This window comes from Phycodurus eques, chromosome 16 (assembly GCF_024500275.1).
Source record: "Phycodurus eques isolate BA_2022a chromosome 16, UOR_Pequ_1.1, whole genome shotgun sequence".
NCBI classification, from domain to species: Eukaryota; Metazoa; Chordata; class Actinopteri; order Syngnathiformes; family Syngnathidae; genus Phycodurus; species Phycodurus eques.
In genome coordinates this window covers 6091523-6117921 of record NC_084540.1, presented here as the reverse complement: position 1 = coordinate 6117921, position 26399 = coordinate 6091523, and the positions used below count along the sequence as shown (strand labels likewise).

The following is a 26399-nucleotide window of genomic DNA, read 5'->3' as shown; positions in this document are numbered from 1 at the left end:
ACCTCCAAATCTGAGAACATGGTCCTCAGTCGGAAAAGGGTGGCGTGCCCTCTCCAGGTCGGGGATGAGATCCTGCCCCAAGTGGAGGAGTTCAAGTATCTTGAGGTCTTGTTCACGAGTGAGGGAAGAATGGAACGAGAGATCGACAGGCGGATCAGCGCAGCGTCTGCAGTGATGGGGACTTTGTATCGATCCGTTGTGGTAAAGAAGGAGCCAAGCCGGAAAGCGAAGCTCTCGGTTTACCTACCCTCACCTATGGTCACGAGCTATGGCCACATCACCGACCACAATCACACACGTGACTTCTGCGTTAACCATCCACGAACATGATGTGAGACGCATCTTTAAACAACAAAAGATTAACAAAGTGTCAGGCCCAGACCATGTGTCCCCATCCTGCCTCAAAATCTGCGCGGACCAGCTCGCTCCAGTCTTTACACAGATCTTCACTAGATCTCTGGAACTGTGCGAAGTACCATCCTGGTTCAAACGCTCCACCATCTTTCCAGTCCCCAAGAAACCTACAATCTCAGGTCTAAATGACTACAGGCCTGTCGCCTTGACATCTGTGGTCATGAAGTCCTTTGAACGTCTCGTGCTGGACCACCTCAATAGCGTCACAGGTCCCCTGCTGGACCCCCTGCAGTTTGCCTACCGAGCAAACAGGTCTGCGGATGATGCAGTCAACATGGGACTGCGCTTCATCCTAGAACACCTCGACAGTGCAGGGACCTACATGAGGATCCTGTTCGTGGACTTCAGCTCAGTGTTCAACACCATCATCCCTGAACTCCTTTCTTTCAAGCTTCTCCAACTCAGCGTCTCGCCGGCCATCTGCCAGTGGATTTACAGCTTTCTGACGGGCAGGTCACAGCAAGTGAGACTGGGGGAGGCCACCGCATCCACACGCAGCATCAGCACTGGGGCACCCCAAGCTTGTCCTCTCTCCGCTCCTCTACATGAACGACTGCACCTCAACGCACCCGGCTGTCAAACTCTTGAAGTTTGCAGATGACACCACAGTCATCAGCCTCTAGAAAGACTGTGACGAGTCTGTGTATCGACAGGAAGTGGAGCGGCTGGAGCTCCGGTGCGGCCGACACAACCTGGAGCTGAACACGCTCGAGACTATTGAGATGATCGTGGACTTCAGGAGGCGTCCTTCGCCACAGCTGCCCCTCACCCTGTCCAGCTGCCTTGTCAACTGTCGAGACCTTCAAGTTCCTGGGAATTGGTCTCTCAGGACCTGAAGTGGGCAATCAACATAGACCCTGTCCTCAAAAAGTTCCAGCAGAGGATGTACTTCCTGCGGCTTCTGAGGCAGTTCTACACAGCGGTCATCGAATCAGTCCTGTGTTCTTCCATCACAGTCTGGTTTGGACTGCCAGAACTAAGACAAGAGTGTGCAAAATCCTCTTGGACCCTCCACATCCCGATCACCAGCTCTTCCAGCTCCTTACTTCAGGTAGGCGCTACCGATCAATGCAAACTAGAACTAGCATACATTCCAACACCTTCTTAGCCCTTGCCATCAACTTCTTAAACAGCTAGCCTACAATTCCATTGCAACATGCTGCAAATCATTTTGTCTTCAGTTTGTTGTCACATTTCTGTCAGGCCAATTATATATTACTCGTGCACTCACTGTGGTAGTCTCACCAAGCTGCACTGTTTGCATATCTGTTGTTGACCAGTACTGGCCACTCATGCCAGAGTAGCATCTGCACCACTTGCACACTGATTGAGGAGTATCTGCAACATTTGCCCAATCAACATTGTCCCAGATTATCCCGCTACTATTCACTGTAAACTGCATACACTCCTTGAAGTCTAGGTGCCCTTTGCACAATGGTCTTTGCACCAGACTATTGCTGTATCAGTCATTCAAACTGCTCTAATTGTGAGAGGACTCTGCACCTTTTTGCACAATTGTCCCAAAAAAAATAAAATTATATCAGCATTACCAGATAACTAGCAACCTTTTAATGCTCAGTGACTGTTTTTCTCAATGTCTTTGTCTCAAAAGGGTTCTTTGACAATTGAGTGTCTTTTGTCATAGTAGAGCAGCTCCAACTACCGGAGACAAATTCCTTGTGTTTTTTGGACATACTTGGCAAATAAAGATGATTCTGATTTGTGCACTCCAAACAACTACCACACACCATATTATCCTCTTATTACTGTTTATCTGTTCTATGGCTATCTCTGCTTTTTATAACAGTAGACTAATAGGAGTCTCAATACTAGTTCATAAGACTACTTTTTCCAATGAAGGCTACAATAGTTCACAAACTATACATAATTGTCAATGTATACGCTCCTAATAAAGATTACCCTGCCGTTTTTGACATGCTATTTTCACGCTTGCTTGTTAACCAATTCTACAATAGTAATGGGAGACTACTTTAACCTTACGCAAAAATCTGGGGGGTAGCGGCCTTCCGGCGGTCATTGGTGGTGGGCTCGCCCATGTTCCGCGGGTACTGGAGCAGTGCTAACTGGTGTCCGCCTTGGTCCCCCGTTCTGGCTGCAGGTGGGGGGCGTTGGGGCCCCACTGTCGCTCCTCAGGCCTGCTTCCTTCTCTTTTCTCCGTTCCTTGTGTTCCACTGCAGTCACAACCTCATCTTCTCATGGAGGGTCCCCTGCGGGCTGTGGGCTTTTCGTTGTGAGTTTTCTTTTTTTTTTTCTTTTTTTTTTTTTCTTTTTTTTTTTTTACTCGTCACATTTGGGCACATACACGTATTCAGGGTTTCTTGGGGGGCTGATGTGGAGTCGGGGGAGTGCGGGTGTCAGACTGGGTTTCAGTACGTCAGTGCTGTTTCCTGGTCTAGGCGCCTTGCACCTCCACCTTGCCTGCCCCCCAAGATTGGGTAGGTGGAGTCCTCAGACCCCGTGGTGCAGGCACAGCAATTACAGGACACTTCTGACGGTCATCGTGCATGAGAAATGGTGTCAATTCACCTGCATGTGTCCGCAGACAGAGATCCCTGGGACTCATTTGCTGGGCGTTGGGCCACACAGTCATTGTGAAAAATAAATTTACTCTGCATATGTAGCGTATATTGGTGTTTGGATAAAACGTAATTCATTTAAGAAATACATTTGTCGAAGCCGCGATGCCTTACGTTGCTTCTGGTTTAGCGTGCTTTGACGCGTTATGAATCAAGCTATTTTATCTCGTAGAGGGCACCGTTGCTTTTTATATGTACACAATTTAGGAAAAAGCGATGACAAACCTTTTATCAGTCTCATAATCTAAAGGTTGCTACATTTTATGAAATACGAGTCCTAGATGACAGACGTTTCCTTATTAAACTCAAAACACAAGAAGTGGACTTTTATCGATTTAATGACATCTACAAGAGATCTATAGGGAAACACACAAACCGGTCTAACTTGAAAATAAAATAACACTAATAATGGTGAAAGAAAAATAGGCACACGAAAAGGGAAATAGAATACAGTGTGTTGCTAGACTAAAGTTGAAAACGTGAGCATTTAATGCGCAGTCCGAACCAGAGCGAGAGAGAGAGTGAGAGAGAGAGAGAGCAAAGTTTGGAGTTTGTGTGAAGCTAGTAATTTCCCCAACATTATTAGGCACGAATATTGTACATTCTAGCAACGGTGGGGGTGGTCTTTCTCCGGACATCTCAGGAGGAAAACGAAGTAGGTTTAGTTGGAGAAAAATGTGGTGAAAAATAAAACAAAAGAGGCGGAATAAGAAAAATTGTTGCGCCTGTAACTTTCCTGCTGATTGATCTTGCTCACAGCTACGTGCATGACCGGTACGGAATGCCAGCAGTTGCTTGTTATGGCTCCGCCGACCGATCACTGCTAGAAAAATACAAATTTAAGTCAGATCATGGCCGGTTTCATTGATCTAAACGGCTGAGCCGTGTCAAGGTCACCCAGAGCCAGCTCGAGGAAAAACGAGAGCCAGACACGAAAGAGAGGAGAGGGGCGGGATTCAAGGGTTAAATACCCAGGGGGCGTGTCTCAGGGACGGAGAAGGTTGGAGAAGACCACACTCATTTACTTGAATTTCAGACTGCAATTTAGCCATTAGAATGGTGTAAAAATCATATCTCTATAAAATACTCCCAACTTTGTACTCTTGCGCATAGGTCAAGCATATAGAATGATTGCTTCAACTTTAGTCTTGGCAAATCAACTGCTTATGGTTCAATCACATTTCATGCTGTTTGGGCTTCAACTTAAGACAAACTGTTCTCAAAGTCTCACAGCTGCACCTTAAAGTTGACACACTGACAGACATTAAGGCATACATTTGGAATATTTCTGCAGTTTGTGAAATATCAAAACTGACATTGTATCTTCAGTTAAAAACAACCCTGAATGGAAATCCATGGGTTGCAGTACTCTCAAACGCCAGTGGGTGGCGCACTGCGTGCATGTTTGAATATTAAGCAAATGGTTCATTGCTGTATTTGTGTTCTGTTATCGAACTGTCCCAGCTTGGTCTTCTCGGAGAGAGGATCCCCAACCTTTTAGCTGCTGTCAGTTCAAATGAAGAAAATTATTCTTTGACTGCGGCACGGTGGACGACTGGTGAGAGCGTCCGCCTCACAGTTCTAAGGACTGGGGTTCAATCCCCGGCCCCGCCTGTGTGGAGTTTGCATGTTCTCTGCGTGCCTGCGTGGGTTTTCTCCGGGCACTCCGGTTTCCTCCCACATCCCAAAAGCATGCATGCTAGGTTAATTGAAGACTCTAAATTGCCTGTTGGTGTGAATGTGAGTGTGAATGGTTGTTTGTTTCTATGTGCCCTGCGATTGGCTGGCAACCAGTTCAGGGTGTACCCCGCCTTCTGCCCGATGATAGCTGGAATAGGCTCCAGAACGCCTGCGACCCAAGTGAGGAGAAGCGGCTCAGAAAATGGATGGATTGATGGATAGTTGTGACACTGTTGTAGGAGGCAGAGAAAAGTTTGTACCAAATAATTGAAGGAAATTGAGATCTGTAATTGTCAAATAAAGAAAATGCCAACAATTAGCTTGCTTATGATGGAAAAGAGAGAGAGCTCAGAAGAGGCAGGAGACTTATCCGATGATTGGAGAGAGACACATGAACAGCAAAACCGTCGTCCTCTGTGGGCAAAGACCAGAACTTATGATAACTCGATAGATGGATATTTAAGATAAGTAATAGTAAGTAATAAGAAGTAATAATACGCCAAAAAATAAGGAACACGTTCTTCTTCTGTGTTGAGGTAATTAGTGAAGACTTTGCTTTTTTGTTTAGCTTGTTAGCTGTCAGTTACATCATATTCTTGGTACTGGATGAAAGTAATGACATAAAGGATACCGTTCAGCTTTTAATTTTTCTCAGAGGGATTGACAATTTCGAGATAACTGAGTTTTTGGCCAGGGAATCCGTGGAGAGAAAAACGTGAGGAAAGGATTTGTATGACAGCGTGTTGGGTGTCATTAAGAGGCAGAAGCTACCTTGCAGTGCACTTGCCAATTCCACAGTTGTCACTGATGGTGTAGTGGTGTACTTGCCTAACTGGTGCGGGCAGCATGGGTACAGTTCCGACTCAGTGACGGTGTGACTGTGATTGCGAATGGTTTTCAGAATCAGAATCATCTTTATTTGCCAAGTATGTCCAAAACACACAAGGAATTTGTCTCCGGTAGTTGGAGCCGCTCTAGTACAACAGACAGTCAATTTACAGAACACTTTGGGGACATCAAGACATTGACAAAAAACAATTGTGCAAAAAGATGCAGAGTCCTCTAGCACTTAGAGCAGTGTCTATATGTACCCTGTGACTGACTGGCAACCAGTCCAGGGTGTAGTCCGCCTTTCGCCCAAAGTCAGTCCGCGAGCCTGAACTGGATAAGCGGTGTTGAGAATGGATGGACAGATGGATCGCCAAATCTGACTGGAAAAACAATTTCAGGAACTCACTAGACGACCTGCATGGAGAATTCTGCCATTGGTTCTCGAATTTGGGAAAAATTGACAAGTCACTTAAGCTGGTGTCATGTCCCCTCACACAAGACCCTGAAACAGTGCCACAGGAGCTGCAGATGGAACTGAATGATCTCCAATGTGATACTGTCTTAAAAGAGAAGTTCAACTCTCAAACTGGATGAGTATTATGCTTCATTAAGCGCAGACACATTTCCCAAAATCCGGAAAATGGCACAGAGGATGCTGGTGGTGTTTGGGTCTACATATGTGTGAACAGACTTTTAGTGTGTTGAACACCAACAAAACATCATACAGATCCCAGCTGAGTGATGAACACCTCAGATGTGTTATGAGAATTTCAACAACAAAAAAAACACCAGACCTTGATGCACTGGCAAAAAAAAAAAAAAAAAGGTAATCAAAAAAACTACACAGATTTACTTTTAATGGGAACAAAGTATTAACACTACAATGCCTTTTATTTTTCTTATGTAAGCATCTGGTCCTGGCTTGGGCCGCCTGTCAAGTCAATGTGGCTCCTAAGCCAAAAAGTTTGCCCACCCCTGGTGTAGAGGATGGTACTTGATTTCATTAAAACATTAATAATTTTAATACTTTGCAAGCAAATAAATGCAGATAGAAATTTGCTGAAATTCCCTATTTACTTTTAATACATATGCAGAGCAACAAAAAGTACATGGGGAAATGAAAGCAACAAGCAAAACTATACAATACTACTCCTGGTAGAATGTTTTCAATGTAATTCAAATTGAATTTCAAATTGTATTAGCTGATTGTAATAACATAAGCGAACCTTACCTCTTGGGTGAGAGAGTTGATCCTGTGTTGCAGGTTGGATGTCTCTGATTGGATGATGTTGTCTTTAATAATTGACTGACAAGAAAAGTATACTCTCTCCTCTCCAAATGTACTGATCGGAAACTGTACGCAATTCGAGCATGTTAAAAGAGAGGAGAGAAAACATTGACTGAATTGGCATGACAGTTAAGATATACAGTTATATAGACAGTTAACATATTCAATGTTTCAGTGTCTTTGTGTGTACAGTGTGTGTATTATATTCTGCACCTTGACCTCGTAGTGTTTGAGTTTTCTTTTGATGCTGCTGTTCTCCCTCTCCAAACTGGCAAGACGGGTCTTAATGTCATGATAAGCTGCAGCTACAGCCAATCCTGGCGCTGGGTACATATCATCTTTGAGATGATCACCTGACCAGCTGATCGCCGACATGTCTATGTCATCTCGCAGCCCTTCGCCACCTCCCAATAGCCCAAACTCTGCTGAGCCAAATACCTCCATAATCAGTTATCTGTTGGAGAGGGAAATAATAGTTTTGGTCAAGAGAACACATTCAGGAAGAAGCTTCAGCATGTACAGTATGTGCTATATGATTGACTAGAAATTTGACTGCGACCCTGAAGACTAAACGCATTTATAGAAAGTAGATTGAGATGTTTATATTTTGACAACAATGTTCAGTCCAAAATTATTCATACTCTTTATTATATTAAGTGTGCTAGAAGTTGCAAGAATCCTTTAGAATGGTACAAAAGATTATTTCTTTAAACTTGGAATCTGAGTCATCTTCAAAAACTATTGTCGTTCTAACACTTTTGCTGTTTAAGATTCACAGGTGCGCAAGAGCCAATCCCGCCTGTTTGACTTTGGGTGAGAGGTGGCCCACTCCCTCGGCAGATCACCATTCGAATCACAGGGAACACAGAGACGAATGATCATTAAACTCTCACCTTACCCTAATGTTTTTGTACTGTGGGAGAGTGCACAAACACACCCAAAAACACACATACACACACCAGAAAAAAGTTCCAACTTTCCAAACTTGAAGTTCAAATGAGAAATTTATATGCAGAAAATGTTTGAAAATGGAAAAAAAAATTTTTTATAACTATAGTCAGGTCCATAGATATTGGGAAATCGACACAATTCTCATCTTTTTGGCTCCAAACCAACCCTAAACAAAAGAACCAGTTCCATTGGCAGCCATACATATCCAACGGCTGACTAGTCAATTGTGCCATCACTTTTGGTCCCTTAAAAAATGTGAGGCACATTATACAGACTTATAATTCCGAAACCATTCACTTGATTTGTATGTACTCGAAATATACTCAAATAAAATCTTAGTCTGCAGTTAAAGCAAATCTAGTTTTGTTTCAAATTTACTGTGGTGTTTAAAGCCCCCACAAACAAATGTCCCAATATTTATGGACTTGGCTGTACCACATCCGTGAAGCATTGTGATGGTAGTGCCGTGGTGTGGCCATTTATGGCTGCCAATGGAACTGCTTCTTTTGCTGACAAAAGCAGCAGGATGAATTCTGAAGTGTTTCAGGCAATATCTGCTTATATTCAGCCAAATGCATCAGAATTCCTTCGACATCGCTTCACAGTGCAGATGAACAATAACCAGAAGCAAACTGCTAAAGCAAAAAATATATATTTTTAAGCCAACGAAATGGAATGTTATGCAATGGACAAGTCAATCACCTGACCTGAACCCAACTGAGCATGTATTTCACTTACTGAGGCCAAAACTGAAGGGACAATTCCACAAGAACAAGCAGGTGTTGGTGGTGTTGAGACAAAAAGATGAGAATTGTCGATGTCCCAATATTTATGGACTTGACTGTATTCACCGCCCACAAAGTCAGTATGTTGTAGAGCCACCTTTTGCTGCAATCACGCCTACAAGTTGTTTCTGAAGACATCTATGATTTTGCTTCATATTGGCACTGGGCTTTTTGCCCATCCCTCAAGGGTAAACCATTCTAGCTCCTTCAAGTTTGATGATCACAGACTAGTACAGGTTTTGCATTGATGATGTGGTTCTATGGACGGATACTTCAGCCTTTGCTTTGGAACTCCTCCAGTGTTAACTTCGATCTGTGCTGCCTTTCTGATTAATGCCCTCCTTGGCTGGAATGCAAGTTTTGGTGGGCATCCCTCTCTTGGCGGGTATGTTGTGGTGCCATATTATTTCCATTTGATAATGATGGATATGATACTGCTCTTGGGGAGCATCAACGATGTGGATGTTTTTTTAACCCAATCCTGGCTTGTTTAAAGAACCCCTTGGTCTTCACGGCTGTGTTCAGTTAGCGGCATCTCTTCCTTTGGTGTTGCGGCCTCTGGGGCTTATCAGAAAAGGGTGTGTATACAGTGAAACATCATGGAACACTTATATTGCACACAAGGTGTCGAAAATTAAAAATTTTCTGCAGATCCATTCAATAAAATTCATACTAAAAAGTAATTTAAATTAGAGGTTGTAATGTAACAAAATAAGTTTTAAAAGAAAAAATACTTTTCAGGGCACTGTAATATCCATCCATTCATTTTCCACACTGCTTATCCTCACCAACCAACTTCAGGCGACACCCCGAAATGGTCACCAGCCAATTGCAGGGCACACAGAAACATGCAACCATTCACACTCACATTCACACCTGTTGAGAAGTTATATTACACTGTAATATAACTTCTCAAATGTTGATGCTACCCTGTGTGTGTGTGTGTGTGTGTGTGTGTGTGTGTGTGTGTGTGTGTGTGTGTGTGTGTGCTGCCTAAAACAGTAATAACCATAGAGGAACGAGGTCAAACCATGCATGTGGCATGTGCATAACTCCCACAGCCCACGCTGTCTTTCTCTTACAAATCCACTTTCAGCCCACACACTGCAAACATGTATTGCTTCCTTCCCTCCTCTAAATCTCCTGCTCCATTTTCAGTCAGCATCGTTGCATTACACATACTCGGTGCAAGCCAAGGGCAGATCCGAACACGGCCATATGTTTTCCTCACGTTTTTTAATTTATTAATGGGCCAACATATTATGTTGAACATAACTCCCTGCAGTCAAGCACCGCCTGTTATAGCATCCAAATAATCAGTGGCTGTTTCTTACACGGATTAGTAGAAAGCAGTATGCTTGTACCAGGAAAAACCAAAAGGAATTTATATTGTAACATTTGAAAATATCAGAACTATTTTTTTTATTTATTTTGATTTTGTACGTTTAGAATGGAAATCAAATCAAACTATAGATCACTTTTCATACATAGTTAATATCTATGCTATCATCAAGAAAAATAATACAACAAGAATAACTGTAAACAGCAGTATGGTGAAGTCGTGATTAGCACATTTGCCTCAGTTCTGTAGTTTGGGGCTCAAATCTTGGCTCTGGCCTTCCTGTGTGGAGTCCATTCCATGCTTGCCTAGGTTTTCTTTGGGTACTCTGGCTTCCTCCCACATTCCAAAAACATGCTTTTAAGATTCATTTGCTCACCCTTGACCCCAATGAGGAAAAGCGGTACAGAAAAGGATTTAGAGGGAAGAATAATCAAAGCTTAATCCATCTGAACTCATTTAGTTACCAGGAGAGTGCAAATATTAGACTCAGCTCTCAGTCAGCTGAGCGCAGCAAATTTATTACTATAACAGTAATAAACAGTAATCAATTTATTGTTAAATTAATATTTTGTGATAGTGTCAATCAAAACTGAGCATTTGTTTCTTTCTAAAGGAAAAACACTTATACAGCTCTTTTATTGGTTCTCAATAGATTGTGGAATTCCACCCTGACCTGTCACCTCATCGTGATGGAGGGGTTTGTGCATCCCAATTATGTTAGGATCTAAGTTGTCTGGGGCTTTTTGCCCCTGGCAGGGTCACCGTGGCCAGGCCCAGTATCCATGGCATACCCTGAAGAGGTAAAGTGGGTTCATCTTCATAGGGGATCACCACCTGTGGGAAAGGGAGCCGGATGCTTTAAGAGTTGGGCAGTAGCCGAAGGCAGGGACCTTGGCAGTCCAATCCCTGGCTACAGAAGTTGGTTCTAAGGTCATGGAGTGTCTCTGGCCTGGAAGGAGCCTGACCTGGTGTCAGCGGTTGAGAAGTTCAAACTAGGGGCTCCCCACACCACACAACTTGGGCTGTGGTACCAGACTTTTTGAGAGAGGTTGGACTCTCTTCCACTCTGGAGTTCCCCCCCGAAGAGAGGTGCCTTGCAAGTGTGGGCATACTTATTGCCCCCACCCCCGGCTCCATGCCTGTACAGTACATTGCTGTTCACCCTGTTGGACGAGCGAGTAACCTCCCTCTAACTTTGGGGGGAGAGAGTGAGAGAGAGGGCGGGGGGGAGAGAAAAATAGCCTCATGTTGCGGAGTGGTCCCCTCCGTCGTCGGGCCAGGAGTATAGTCTAACTGTGCCGATGCACCAAACAGCAGCTCAGAGTACCCACCCTTAAAGGAGGTGCTGGAAAGTACACCTGCTGGGGCATCATTCTACTGTGGAACTTTAATGCTTATGTGGGCAATGAAAGTGAGACCTGGAAGGGCGTGATTGGAAGGAATGGCCTTACCAACTTATTGGACTTCTGTTCTCATCACGGATTGTCCAAAATGAACACCATGTTCAAACATCAGCCATTTGGGACCAGGACACCCTGGCCGCAGTTCGATGATCGACTTTGTCTGGTCATCTGACTTGTGACCTCATGGACACTCGGGTGAAGTGCTGTCAACCAATGAACACCTTTTGGTGTGTTTGCTCCGATGGTGCGGGATGATTCCAGTCCGACCTGGCAGACCCAAACGTATTGTGAGGCAGTGCTCGGGACTGCGACCAAAATGGTCGCTTATGTGACCATTTTTTCAGTGTGCGTGAGTAAAGATTTCATATGGTCACACTTGCATGTTTTAATGCTTCCTTAACAAAGTGGTTGAAAGTCACTATCTTTTTCACTGCTTTAGTCAATCTCCTCCACCTGCATGCTCTCTTTTCTGAAGAAAGAGCGGCATCTCATTATGAACGGCCAACGGGCACCCACACACGCGCCTTTTCAGCCCTCTAGCCAAGACGAGCCACCCGAGCCTCGCGTGGCAGAGCGGTCCACTCTGCCGTCCAGCCAGCCTCCACTTTTTATAATCACCTGAAATTGGATCTCCATCTCGACGAATCTTACAAACCCGACATGGAACTCATGCTATCTGCTTCTCACGTAAAACACTACCTGTCTAGTTACATGTTTTGTTGTATGTTTGTAAGGCTGAGAAGCGCTGGGTGCACACAACTCCTTACACGTCGCAAGCTTTATAAATTCTAACTCTCAGTGGAAATTGTATCAACAGTCACTGCATTGCTTCAAGAGTCTCACTACCCACACTGTAAAACATGAGGCAATGGTGGTGGAACAACTTTTGGCATGGGTGGACACAGTACTTCGGGGGCACTTTTTAGCGCTCCTTTTTTCCGAAAACCAACTGGTGACGGGGCTAGGGGGGATTGCTGGGTGCTAGTCTAATCTGTGGAAATATACCTTTTCTTTAACTTTGACCACCTAATTTTTTACAATGTGCAGCCAGTGGCTAAGGTCCTTAAAGGCCCCATATTTTGGCAATTTACTCTCTAACATGGACTTAATATAAAAGTGTCAATTTCATGAAAGAAACAAACAAAAAAACACACACACTTTGGTTTTGTCATACGAGCTACATCTTCTATCATACAGTTACTTCTGTTTGACCCTGTTTTGGACCCGCTTTGTCCATATTTGACATAGACCCTAAGTCCCTTTCCTCTGATTGGTTGTCTCAGTGTAAAAGACCCACTTGTGAGAGCACGTTATGGTGACAATACTGGCTTCGGAGCGGAAAGGTAGGATAGTTGCTAGTGACGTAGAAATTAATCCATTTTCTGTACCACTTAACCTCAATAGGGTCGCGAGCGTGCTGGACCCTTTCCTAGCTGATACTGGCCGAGAGGCGGGGTATACCCTGAGCTGGTCGGCACCCAATCGCAGGGCACGTATAAACAACCATTCGCACTCACATTCATACCTCCGGGCAATTTAGAGTCAACCTACCATGCATTTTTGGGATGTGGAAGGAAACCAGAGTACTCGAGAAAACCCACACAGGCACGGGGAGAACATGCAAGCTGCTCTCACAGGCGAGGCCAGTTTTGAACCAGTGTCCTCAAAACTGTGAGGCAGCTGTGGTTACCGGTCTTTCGCCGTGCTGCCTGGCGTAGATTTTATATATGCTCCTGTAGCATTCCAACGGCATATGGAGGAGATGCTAGGACCCCTCACGGATGAGTGCTACATCCCATACCTTGACTACGTGCCCTGTTATGCAAAAACATTTGAAAATGTTGAGACCATTCGCATGGTTCTCTTGTCACAAACTCCCGTCTCTTGCCGTAGCCTGATTTTAACCAGCCCTTCACCCTGCATACTGACTCTTCAGACCAGGGCCTAGGATCTGTACTGTATCAGGGTCAAAATGGAAAACTGAGTCATTGGAGACGAATCAAGCACACTGTCGCCAGCCGACCGTAATTACCATCTGCATAGTGGAAAATTAGAGTTTCTCTTATTGAAGTGGCCTGTGTGTGCAAATTTCTGTGACTATCTGTACTATGTGTTCCCACTTCATGGTTTACACTGACAACAACCTGTTGACCTACACGATAAGTAAAGACAAGCTCAATGCTGTTGGTCACCGGTGGGTTGGGGAACTCGCTGATTTTAGGTTTGATGTCAAATACAGGCCTGGAGAGTCAAATATAGACACAGACACTCTATCGCGCCTCCCCCTGGATGTGGAATGATATAAAAGGACCTGTACCGAGGAGCCTTCCATTGAGGGAGTGCGTGCAACATGGGATGGAAGTCAGGCAGCAGAAAGGGAAGATGTGACATTGGTTGTAACTGATCATCGCTTTCCCTGACTCTGACTAACAGTCTCAACCCCACCTGCAAACCATCAGTCATGACGAGTGTTGGATTTATCTTACCCAACATTATAATGAATAGACACAAAAGGAATGAAGACGCTGGTCTCTTTTTCTCATGAGGAGGGCGCATGGGAGATTGTTCAGGTTACAGCCTCTCAACACGCTCTAAACAATCTCCCCCGTCGCTCCTGCATTTATTTGAAAATAGGGAGGTTTCTAAGTTTACAAGACACAACACACTAAGGGGAGGGTTTCAAGGTGAAAACATGGCACCAACACCTGCCACGTCCCGGCCACGTCCTTCTCTCTGATGATTCCTGCTGAGTCATCTTCTTGAAGGAGAGACATCTTTCTTTCTAAAAATTGTCCATAATACTCATGCAAGCTAAGCAAATAAATGATAACTTCTACGATATATCTAACAATGAGTTAGTAAGGGCCCAGAGAGAGGATGAAGCCATAAGTAAGATTATAGAGCTGAAAGGGTACAACACAATGTCGATCGATGACGTGCGAAGAATTGTAATTGGAGCAACTCTGAAGCTACTTCATGAGTGGAACAGATTCACTGACGATGACCTCATTTACAAAAAGACTAACCGCCGCAGGCTGCTAGTCCTCCCTGTAAAATACACTCGCTCTGAAACGTCTTCATAATGTGATGAGTCATGTAGGGACAGAGGACTCCACCTTGCAAGAGAGAGGTTCTACTGGCCATTTATGTCCAAAGAGATTGAAGAATATGTCACTTGAAAATGTCCATGCGTCAAGTCAAAGAAGCCTGTCACACATTTGGACCTCCAATGGGCATCATCACCTCTTTCCCTTAGAGCTTGTATGTATTGACTACCTGCATCTGGAGACTAGTTATGGTGGGTACGAATACATTCTGGTGGTGATCGACCATTTCACTAGATTTGCTTAAGCGTATGCCACAAAGAATAAGAGTGGAAAATCTACGGCAGAACGTATTTTCAATTACTTCATTCCCATATTTGGTTACCAGTCTAAATTACATCATGACCAGGGCTCAACGGCTTAACAGGAACCATCCTGCAGATGTTAAGGACATTGACTGAAATACATCCCCAATTCCAATGAAGTTGGGACATTAAACATAAATGAAAACAGAATACAATGATTTGCAAATCATGTTCAACCTATATTTAATTGAACACACTGCAAAGACAAGATATTTAATGTTGAAACCTATAAACGTTTTAGCAAATAATCATTAACTTAGCATTTTATAGCTGCAACACGTTTTAAAATCCTGGGACAGGTGGCAAAAAAGACTGAGAAAGTTGAGGAATGCTCATCAAACACCTGTTTGGAACATCCCACAGGTGAACAGGCTTATTGGGAGCAGGTGTGTGCCATGATTGGGTATAAAAGGAGATTCCCTGAATTGCTCAGTTATTCACAAGCAAAGATGGGGCAAAGTTCAACTCTTTGTGAACAAGTGCGGGAGAAAATAGTCAAACAGTTTAAGGACAAGGAATTTAGGGATTTCATCATCTACGGTCCATAATATCATTCAAAGGTTCAGAGAATCTGGAGAAATCACTGCATGTAAACGGCAAGGCCGAAAACCAACATTAAATGCCGAAAACCAACAATAAATGCCCGTGACCTCAGGTGGCACTGCATCAAAAACAGAGATCAATGTGTAAAGGATATCACCACATGGGCTCAGGAACACTTCAGAAAACCAATGTCAGTAAATACAGTTCGGCGCTACATCCGTAAGTGAAACTTGAAACTACTATACAAAGCAAAAGCCATTTATCAACAACACCTAGAAATACCGCCGGCTTCTCTGGGCCGAACTTCATCTAAGATGGACTGATGCAAAGTGGAAAAGTGTTCTGTGGTCCGACAAGTCCACATTTCAAATTGTTTTTGGAAATTGTGGACGTCGTGTCCTCTGGGCCAAAGAGGAAAAGAACCATCCCGACTGTTATGGACGCAAAGTTCAAAAGCCAACATCTGTGATGGTATGGGGCTGTGTTAATGCCAATGGCATGGGAAACTTACACGTCTGTGAAGGCACCATTAATGCTGAAAAGTACATACAGGTTTTGGAGAAACATGCTGCCATCCAAGCAACGTCTTTTTCATGGACGCCCCTGCTTTTTTCAGCAAGACAATGGCAAACCACATTATGCACGTGTTACAACACCGTAGCTTTGTAGTAAAAGAGTGCAGGTACTAGACTGGCCTGCTTGCAGTCCAGACCTGTCTCCCATTGAAAATATGTGGCGCATTATGAAGCATAAAATACGACAATGGAGACCCCGGACTGTTGAACATCTCAAGCTGTACATCAAGCAAGAATGGGAAAGAATTATACCTACAAAGCTTCAGCTATTAGTGTCCTCAGTTCCCAAACGTTTATTGAATGTTGTTAATAGAAAAGGTGATGGAACACAGTGGTAAACATGACCCTGTCCCAGCTTTTTTGGAACGTGTTGCAGTCATAAAATTCTATGTTGTTTATTTGCTAAAAACAAAGTTTATTTACTTATGCATTCCTGCGCTGCTAAATACCTTAACTTAGTGGCCCTAACCATCTTCGGTCATTGCATGATTCTCGGCATAGCCCACCTACCCTACCAAAAGACCCAGAAGCTGCGGAACTGCTTAGGACAAGGCCTTCTGTAGTAAAAGAACGGCTGAACCCGAACCTGACCCGAGACGTACAGACGTCCTCCTTCATTCAAACGGGTTCGCGGACCCTTCCACCACCATTTGAATCTAGACTAGGATTCCGTTCTGTCCTCAAGATTTAAACCCATACTTGGCACCTCTCCTCGATTGATGAGTCAGGTTCTACATCTGACTGTTATTCCCCCGTGTGCTAAATTGAAGCGAGCTTCCGCTTCCTTCTTACCCTCCTTCTTCTGTAGAGCTGTGTTGAGTTTCTCCTTTTGTTTGATTTTTACTGAGAACTGTACACTTAGTTAGTGTTAGTTTCTCCCCTGCCCCAAATTACTGTTTTCACTGCCATCCCAACATACACACATCGATCCTGACACCGAAACCTATATGCACATATAGGCACATCTTAAGTAAGACGTTGTCATGGACAACTGTTATAGCCATAAGTGGGGTGATATGCACTAATGTTGGACTTCGGTAACTGCAGTTGTGTGTGTGTGTGTTCCTGCCAACCTGTGCCATCTTCCAAAGAGACGTCGCCTAGATCCACCATCGAGCCGGATCAAGCCGACGAAGGGGGGATATGAAATGGACATGCTCTCATCAGATGGCACCATAACCCTCAACTGAGCTTGCATCACTGTCTCCGGTCCCCCGCCGTGACAGGCAACCACAAGGATGCCTGGTTCATCTCACACGGACGCTAAATGAATTACCAGCCAGTCCGAAAGACCTCATCAAAGTGAAGATGAGGAATCCTGACTCCTCACCCCAGACGTTAAGTTAATTAGCAGTTACCTCAGAAACCTGCCCTCCCGGTTATCAGGAAACCCCCTGGGTGTGCAGGGCTCAAGATACCAATCAAAAAGCTTGAAAATCCACTCATCCTGCATGTCAAGATAAAGTTCAAAAGGCAATTTGTTCCATCAGTCTGGGACAATAGATGGAGCACTAGCGACACCCTCAGGCAGGTGAAAGCTTCTGAAACTCCGGAGGAACTAATCACCATCTTACTGGATTTGAATGTTATATGATATTTTGGAAACTTTGCATGAACGCTGCCAGTGTTACCATCACAACAGCGTCACTAGTGATTGTATTTCTGCAAATTTGAATCTCTGATGTCAAATCTGTTTGTCAACTAAACCGGATGAGATGTTTCACCCCACACAAAACAAATGTCCCATTGGAAATATTAGTGTTCCCGACAACTACATACAATTGAAACATTCATTACAGGGAGTAAAGAGGATTTGCGCGTGACAATGCAAAGCTGTAAAATGGTGTCGTTATCTTAAATCCAGCAATTATTTTATCCCACCGGTTGTAAACTACAAAATAATCCTAGGATGGAAAACTAACATTAAGAGGCGGTCTATCTTCCCTTTGGCCGCGGAGCGGGGGGAAGCACCCAATTTTCAGCTGGGCATAAAGGCCGGAGCCCCCCTTTGTTGAGCGCGCTCGTACGACCAACTTGCCGAAGGCTGGCTCAGCCAGGAAGCCCCACCTCTCACCATGAGGTGGCGAGGACACATCTGAGCGTTCCCCGCCGCAGGGCACCCTGCGATCGCACTCCGAGCTACCCTTTTGGGTGCCTGGGCAAGCTCCATTGGGAAGGAAGTGGGCAGCGCACGCCTGCGCCGAGATTCTTGCGAACAACGACACTCCGACTCCAGCAGTCTTTTTTTTTTTTTTTTTTTTTTTTCTTTTTCCTTCCTCCTTTTTCATCCAAATCCACCTGTTCCCCGTGTGGACCGGACTGGCCAAATATTCAGGAGATAGACTAGCCTGCCTAAATTGTGTTCCATGCACGTAAATCCAATTTGCAGTCTACTAAAATACAGATTAGTGCATATTTGGGTTTAAATTAACAAGATCAGGAACACCCAGCTATATGCATTGTCACTACATGGTCATTTCACCTTCACAAGTCAGTCTCCTTTGCCATTGTGTGGCTGGAGATTGTAGATTCACCCGTTAGATCTTACATTTTCTATAAAAAGTCACTACCTGTATCATTTGTGTGCGTTTGGGTGCGACAAAAGACCTGGTTATCGAGAACTCTTATCTAATTCCTGTGGCAACCTTCAGATTACGAGACATAGAGGTTTTTCGTCACTTTGTCCTGACGTTTTACACATCTTAAAAGAGATTTGGTGCCCCTTTACCTGATGAAAAATAATTAGATTTTTAACGCTGAAACTTAAAATCACGCTAAACCGGACGTGACGAAGGTGTCGCTTCCGGCTTATTCTTTTCTCCTAAATTAATTACGTTTTTATCCAAACAATATACGCTACACTCAATATACGTACCAGGCATCCACTAAACACATTCCACCAACCCTGCTTGCGTTTTAAGAGATTTAAAATGAAATCGAAAGGGTTTAAGAGTTCATTTGTATTTATAGAAGTTTGAAAATGTCAGGAGCCATTTTTTATTTGTTAGGGATCATGTGATGCTCACTCAGTGAGATCACATTAGTGAAATGTTTTATTTATTTTTGGCAAGGTTTTGAGTGTTTCTAATTTATTTTCCCTTTTAAAATCCAATTGGTGTCTCATATTCTGGTTTTATTGTATAACACACACAATACTAATTTTGGTCAGTCGGTGGAAATATAACACAATCAGTTATGCCAGTTACCTGACGCTGTAGTCTATTACGCATGCGCGAGGTCATTTCTTCATAGCCAAGGAGGATTGGTTAACGACAGGTAACTGTGTCAGTGTCTCCGTCTTTCCTCACATTTTAACCCGTTTTTCAGGTGGGTAAAGACTTAAAAACCACTATTGTGTACCTACTTTGTATTTTACTTTGGTGTTCTAATGGTATAAAATAAGTGTAGAGAAGAGAGTGTTGTGTTGAGTGTAGCGTGTCTAGGTATTATTTGTCCAATTTGTAGCTAGATTCTAGTTATCTGACTGACTGGCTTCATTTATGTTATGCTCTTAAGCAGTGTTCTTAAATAGTTATAGAAGTTAAGCGGAAATTTTACCAAGTGTGCCACTCTACATAATGTCCATTCTTTCAATAATATGACTATTTGTGAGTCCCATAGATGTCTTTTGACATTTATACAGAAATGCACTTTTAATGCATATTTCAATATTCATCCAAAATTGTATTTGGGGAAGTCAATGAAAATGACACAGAGGTTACAATGTTTGTTTTGAATGTAGTGAAGACTGAGATGACAAAGAAATGTCTAACTATTACCAAAAGAGTGTGAATTTAAATGTCGAGATGGACAATGATAATGCAGTACTGTTTATATTGGGTAAATTAAGGCAATGGAACAAAGTATTCAGTTAGGTATTTGTGTAAATTGTGAAATTGTAAATAAATATAACAAGGAGGATTAGTGAACGACAGGCAACTGCGTCAGTGTCGCCCTCTTTCCTCACATTTTAACCTCTTTTTCAGGTAACTTATGTGTTTGGTGCCCTATTCTGGTACCTGTGTGCGTGTACACACACACACAGTTCCCTCCAAAAGTATTGGAAGGGCAAATTTGCTTCGATCAGGTACTCCTCGCAAGATTCCTGACAGAGGAGTGCAAAGAATAATCAGAAGAGTTTTCCAAGAGCCATGGGCCACCTGTGGAGAGCTTCAAAAAGACCTGGAATTAGCAGGTACTGTTGTCACAAGGAAAATGGTGAGTAATGTACCACCACGGCCTGTATGCACGTTCACCACGCAAGACCCCATTGCTGGACAAAAAGCATGTCAAAGCTCATTTAATGTTTGCTGAACAACAGTTGGACAAGCTAGTTAAATACTTGGAGATTATAGTCTGGTTGGATGAGCGCAAAATTTAACTCTTTTGATGCCATAATGCACACCACGTTTGGAGGAGAAATGGCACTGCACATCACTCTGAAAACACCATACCAATAGTGAAGAGCATGATGGTGTGTGGCTGCTTTTCAGCAAATGGTACTGGTAAACTTCACATAATTGAAGGAAAGATGAATGGTCAAATGTACAGAGACATTGACAAAAATCTGCTGCTATCTATGAGGATGATGAAAATGAAACTAGGGTGGACATTTCACCAGGATAATGATCAAAAACATATTGCCAAAGAAACTCTGAATTGGTTTACATTAAAAAAAAAAAAAAGCTGCTAAAATGGCCCAGCCAATCACCTGACTTGAATCCAATCGAAAATCTATGTAAAGAACTGGTCCATAAAAGAAGCCCACGGAACCTTCAAGATTTCTGCTTGTGTGGAGGAAAGGTCCAAAATTACACAAGAGCAATGCATGCAACAAGTTTCTCCATACTGGAGGCGTCTTGAAGCTGTCATTGCAAACAAAGGCTTTTGTGCAAAGTATGGAATAAATACCAGTTGGCGTCAATACTTTTTACATGTCATTTAACATTATGACATACAACTTAATTTCTGATCTTATTTGTTCAACTTGCTTTGTATGTAAGGATTACTTGGGTTGTTACCAACATCTCGTGAAATTTTCAGGTCAATAGTACCTTTGGAAGTACATTTAGTGAGAAAAAAGGTGACACATTAAATACTTATTTCAGCCGATATATTCCTTTGTCTTTATTCCTTTGTCTTCAGTTTCCATGTTTTGGCTATACTGAACTCCGATACAACAAGTTCAGTACCTCAATACAGAATAATTCCTATCACAACTTCATACAACCAGCTATGCAGTAAGAAAGTTCCCATTAGACTACGAATAATATGAAAAGAATCCGACAGATCTACTTAGGAACCAACTTTATAATGCTAAACAACTTGATTGCATATTATCAAAAAGAACAGAGTTCCTACTCCAACAGCTAAAACACACTAATTTCGAGCACAACAAAAAATCGGGAAAATTTCTCGTAAACCAACTTCAACGTAACATAGAAAAAACACTAATTACAACTATACAAGATTAAAATGGCAAACGTACTCAATCACCACAGGATATGAATGATATATTACTACTACAGTAGCTTATATTCATCCCACAAGAGTCGAATAAAAACGACAAAACCTATTTCAATAAATGCCAACAGGTAGAGCTTCAGGCAATGATGAGTTTTCCACAGAGTTCTATTGACATTTATGGTCTAGACTAGAAACCCTATTTTTCAGAATGGTGATAGAGGTCTAATTAGAAGCCATATGAATAAAGCCACAATAAAACTACTAATGAAACCAGAGAAAGACCCCACTTATCCAGCTAATTACCGACTGCTGTCACTAATTAATATGGACATCAAAATAATTTCTAAGACTTAAGCCAACAGACTAAAAAAAATTCCGCCGTCGATAATACATTGTGACCAAACAGGTTTTATTAAAAGACGGAGCGCCACCAACGTCAGGCGACTGATAAACCCAATAAGTATGTCTCAGCATAATAATCTAAAATCAATTGTCTTTCCACTTTTGACAAAGTTAACTGGTCTTTTCTTTTTGCTGTACTTCACAAATTTGGTTTCGGTGATTCATATATTCACTAGATCGTTATACAACTCACCCAAAGCAACCGTCACCGCAAAGTGGGTCACGTCACAGTTTCACTTTACAAAAAGGAACTAGACCAGGATGCCCACTCTCGCCCCTGCTATTGGCACTATATCGAACCACTGGCAATAGCAATACGGCAGAACACTAATATTAAAGGTATCTGTACTCCTGTGTCAGAACACAAAATCAATCTTTTCGCAGATATCTTTTATTTACAAGAACCATAGCCATCACTTCAAACATTTTTAACCTCATTGAGATTATTTTCACAATTATCAGAATATGATATCAATTGATCAAAATCAACATACTACCTATAACGACTAGCTCCTGGAATCCTGCGGACCAAATTTCAATCTTTCCTTTTCCAACAAGGAATATCAAATATCAAGGCAATAATATCTCAGCAAAACTTAAATAATTTAAATCACGTACCTCTACTGGAAAATATTTGTGATGATTTAAAATGTGGCGGCACGGTGAGTGACTGGTTAGAGCGTCTACCTCACAGTTCTGAGGACCGGGGTTCAATCTCGACCGTGGAGAGATGGGGGACCGTGGAGAGATGGGGTTTCGCCCCGCCTTCCTCTCCCCTCTATTAGCGTCCTTGCTCACGACGGCCACTTAACATGGGCTCGCTTTTGGCGGCTATGACCGTTTGTGGGTGGCGGCTGGCTCCTGCGTTGGTCCCTGTTGACGGCTCTCCGAGGTGGTGGGGTTGATGGTGGCGGTGGGGCCCGCTGGGGGGTGGGTGGTGGAGGGTCTGTTGCCCGTGCGGTCAGGGCGCTTTGTTTGGGCTCAGGACCTCCCTGGATCCTGTGGGGGTCTGTGGCACCCCCCTGGTTGGATTCCCTGCTGGATGGGCTCGCTGGCTTCCCCCCCTCCACCTTGTGGGTGAAGGGGCCTGGCCCCACCCTTACTCAATGTACTGGCTCAGCAACTGTGGTGGGTCTCATCAGCAACGGGGACGAGACAGACTACAGGAGTGAGGTGAGCCACCTGGCCGCGTGGTGCATGGACAACAGTCTCTCCCTGAATGTGGAAAAAAAACAAAGAGTTTGTTGTGGACTTCAGGAAAGCGCACCCAGCATGCTCCCCTGAACCTCAACGGTGCTGTGGTGGAGAGGGTGGGCAGCACCAAGTTCCTGGGAGAGCACATCACTGAGGACCTCTCTTGGACCAGCAACACCTCATCACCACTGGCCAAGAAAGCTCACCAGCATCTCTACTTCCTGCGCAAGTTGGGAAGAGCCAGAGCCCCAACCCCCATCATGTGTTCGTTCTACAGAGGGACCAGAAACACCATCTTAACCAACTGCATCACTTTGCGGTATGGAGCCTGCACCGCATCCTGCCTCAAGACTCTCCATCGCATAGTGAGGGCAGCTGAGAAGATCATCGGAACCTCTCTTCCCTCCCTGCAGGACATTTACAGCACCCGCCTCACCCTCAAAGGCCTCTGCATAGCGGGGGATGCTACCCATCCATCACACAGCCTCTTCAGTCTGCTCCCATGAGGCAGGAGACTGCGGAGTCTGAGACTAGCCGACTGTTTTATTTATCAGGCTGTCAGGACTCTGAACTCTCTGCCCGTTCTGCCCCCTCTACCTCTTCTGTCCTCTGCCCACCTGAACTCTGCCCCCCCCCCCAAAAAAAAAAACCATATAGCTGCACACACACCAGACTCGGGGTCGCACTAGCCACTTTTGCAGCAATAGGGTTTTGTCATCTAATATATAAATGTCTTATTTGCCTTGGTTCTCTGACCTTGACTGTTGCACACGTCACATGACCTTTATTTGCACATTCAATTAATACTTTTTATACTGTATATACCATAGTTTTAGTTAGCTTTTACTGTCTTTTGTAGCACCGCGACCCCTTGAGTACCGTAATTTCAATCCTCTGTATGTGTTACGTATATTGAAGAATTGATGATGATAGGACCTTTTACCTCTTAACTATTACAAATAAAAATCAATACTACTGTGTCTCTCCATAATGATACAGCTGTACATACAACATTCCTTGTAACTATTCTGACAGCTTTGGTTAGTCTATTTAAGTGCATTCTTATATTTGTTTTGTACCTTTTGACACACACTTGAAATGCATGGTTTAACTGCTTGCACAAGTGGAATAATAACCCATGTCTGGTTCATTTCTGTCCAAACTGCGTGGAGTTTAACTTTTCTAAACAGACTGACTGTACTTCTATATGAATTATCTGCAGAGGGTTTTCTTTATTAAAGAGGATAGGCTTGATACTTTCCATTTCTACCAAAAATTCAGAGAATTAACTGTGATGGTGTTTAAACTCAAGACGTGCATGTAACATCCATCCACCCATCCATTTTCTATACTGCTTATCCTCACTAGGGTCGCAGGCGTGCTTGAGCCTATCCCAGCTATCTTTAGGTGAGAGGAGCGGTACACCAAGAACCGGTCGCCAGCCAATCTGCATGTAGCAGAATTAGAATTTGAGAAATTACTTTTCAGCTCCAATCTTTTTTCTTGTTTTTCCTCACTAGACTTGAAGAATCACTTGACTTTTTGAAATAGAAATTCCAAATTAAATTTTATAGTTACATTAACATTAATTCGTGTTTGGGTAATTATACCTCATTTTTAAATAAATTGCAACACCACACCTGTGTTCTAAGAGGCAACAACAACCACCAAACTATTTGAAGCATGCGCGCTTGTGCATCAATAGAGGTCAGTTTGTTGCAGTGCTTGCAAAACACAACCGGATCTCTGGTGTGATCTCGCAAATCCCCGACGACACGTGAACGCATCGCGCCCTGAATTGAGTCAAATGAATAACGAACACAATCATACACATTTGTTGACAATGTTATGGAGGTTGCTCAAATATTTATGGCCAAATAGCATCGCATCCGCCGATTATTTCAAATAAACCCAAATGTCTTTTTTCTTTTTCTTCGCATTTTCACTCCAGCGATGCTACTTGTCTCGCCTCCGAGAGAGATGGATTTCACGCCATGGATGTTCTGCGCAACAATATTACGTCAACCCGGCCCGCTACACCACAAACGGGCTTATGATTGAAACATCCAATAAATTATGACGGTGGACACAGACACTTAAAGGAAATTTTGATCAAAGACGCACAGGTAATAGAGCCTGTTTACTTACGTATCGTGACAAAAGCAGTGGAGGTGGTGGTACTGATTGTGCTGAGAAAGGGTCGACATGACTTGTGTGTGACATCAGCAGTGGATGCTGATGTGAGTGAACCGCCCCCTACCCTCTCTCGGCGAGATGGGGAGGGGCACTAGGAGTCTTTTCAACAGAATTGTCCAGTTTATACCATTCTGTTTATAAAAAAGGTATATCCTATGTAAATATTGACGCTAGACTAGTGCAACTTTAAGACAGTCTTTCAGTTTTTCCTTTGAAATGCTTTTGTCAATTATCTTTTCCCCTCCATTTTTCAAATTCAAACATCAGAAAGGTAACGTAGTGATTTGTTATACCAGGGCGGCCGACTGGTTAGAGCGTCAGGCTCACAGTTCTGAGGACCGGGGTTCAATCCCCGGCCCCGCCTGTGTGGAGTTTGCATGTTCTCCCCGTGGCTGCGTGGGTTTTCTCCGGGCACTCCGAGGGTTTCCTCCCACATCCCAAAAACATGCATTAAATTGCCCGTAGGTGTGAATGTGAGTGCGGATGGTTGTTTGTTTGTATGTGCCCTGCGATTGGCTGGCAACCAGTTCAGGGTGTACCCCGCTTCCTGCCCGATGATAGCTGGGATAGGCTCCAGCAAGCCCGCGACCCTAGTGAAGAGAAGCGGTTCAGAAAATGGATTGACCTATGTCTTATACTTTGTATAGTTATGTTGCATGTGTGAAATTACAATACAGATGGCAAGTCATTATCACAAATATTTTATTACTTAAACATTTTCAGTAGGCTACTCATAAAATAATATTGGCATGTGAATAAATGTGTGTCGTTTGTAAAATAATAACTGAAGGCAGGTAGGGAGGTCTGTAACTTCATATGGCAGGTGGGCGCAAGTTTCCCATATAAACACCAAGGTGTATCATGTCATGCCTTTACGTGGTAGAAAACTATTTCAAGCAGCAAATATTATTTTGGGGTGGTGGTTTCATTGCCGTCCCCAGCAATGCCACCCTGTGCAGTCATTTAACAGTAGGCTCGCCAAGTCACGTTGAGGATTTACAGTGTCTGTGCCTCAGTATAATACATTTTCCCCGCATATCTGTGATTTGTTTCTTGCAAATTCACATATTCATATACATTTTTTTGTGGGGGACCTCTCTTTCGTTCTCACTGAAAAAAGCCCCACCTGTTTGCTGTTTTTGTCCTAATGCCAAAGTCCTGGTTAATAGTATTGCTTTGACACCATCTTGTGGCATTTTGGTGCCAAGTAACTGTTGACGAGTGTTGAGGACCTTCATGTAGAGCTTTGCTGCCATCTTATGGGATCCTGGTGCCAATGAATCAAGTTGAAGTGCATTGAGGAGATTCATGTTATGCTTTGTT

General features: G+C 43.4%; 1 protein-coding gene across 4 annotated transcripts in view; it reads right to left on the bottom strand.

The window, feature by feature from the left end:
- LOC133415338 (TANK-binding kinase 1-binding protein 1-like) overlaps positions 1–25112 on the bottom strand; it is a 35198-nt gene extending 10086 nt beyond the window's left edge. For 2 of the 4 annotated variants that reach the window (XM_061701313.1, XM_061701317.1), the window contains exons 1-4: positions 25029–25112; positions 22305–22901; positions 7024–7264; positions 6754–6876 (exon numbers count right to left, since the gene is read on the bottom strand). In XM_061701313.1, the coding sequence (XP_061557297.1) occupies positions 6754–6876; positions 7024–7254 (354 nt within the window). In that variant the 5' untranslated portion in view covers positions 7255–7264; positions 22305–22901; positions 25029–25112. The remainder of the gene's footprint in view (positions 1–6753; positions 6877–7023; positions 7265–22304; positions 22902–25028) is intronic. The other 2 variants (XM_061701314.1, XM_061701316.1) reach the window with 2 other exon arrangements.
- Between the last annotated feature and the right edge of the window lie 1287 nt (positions 25113–26399).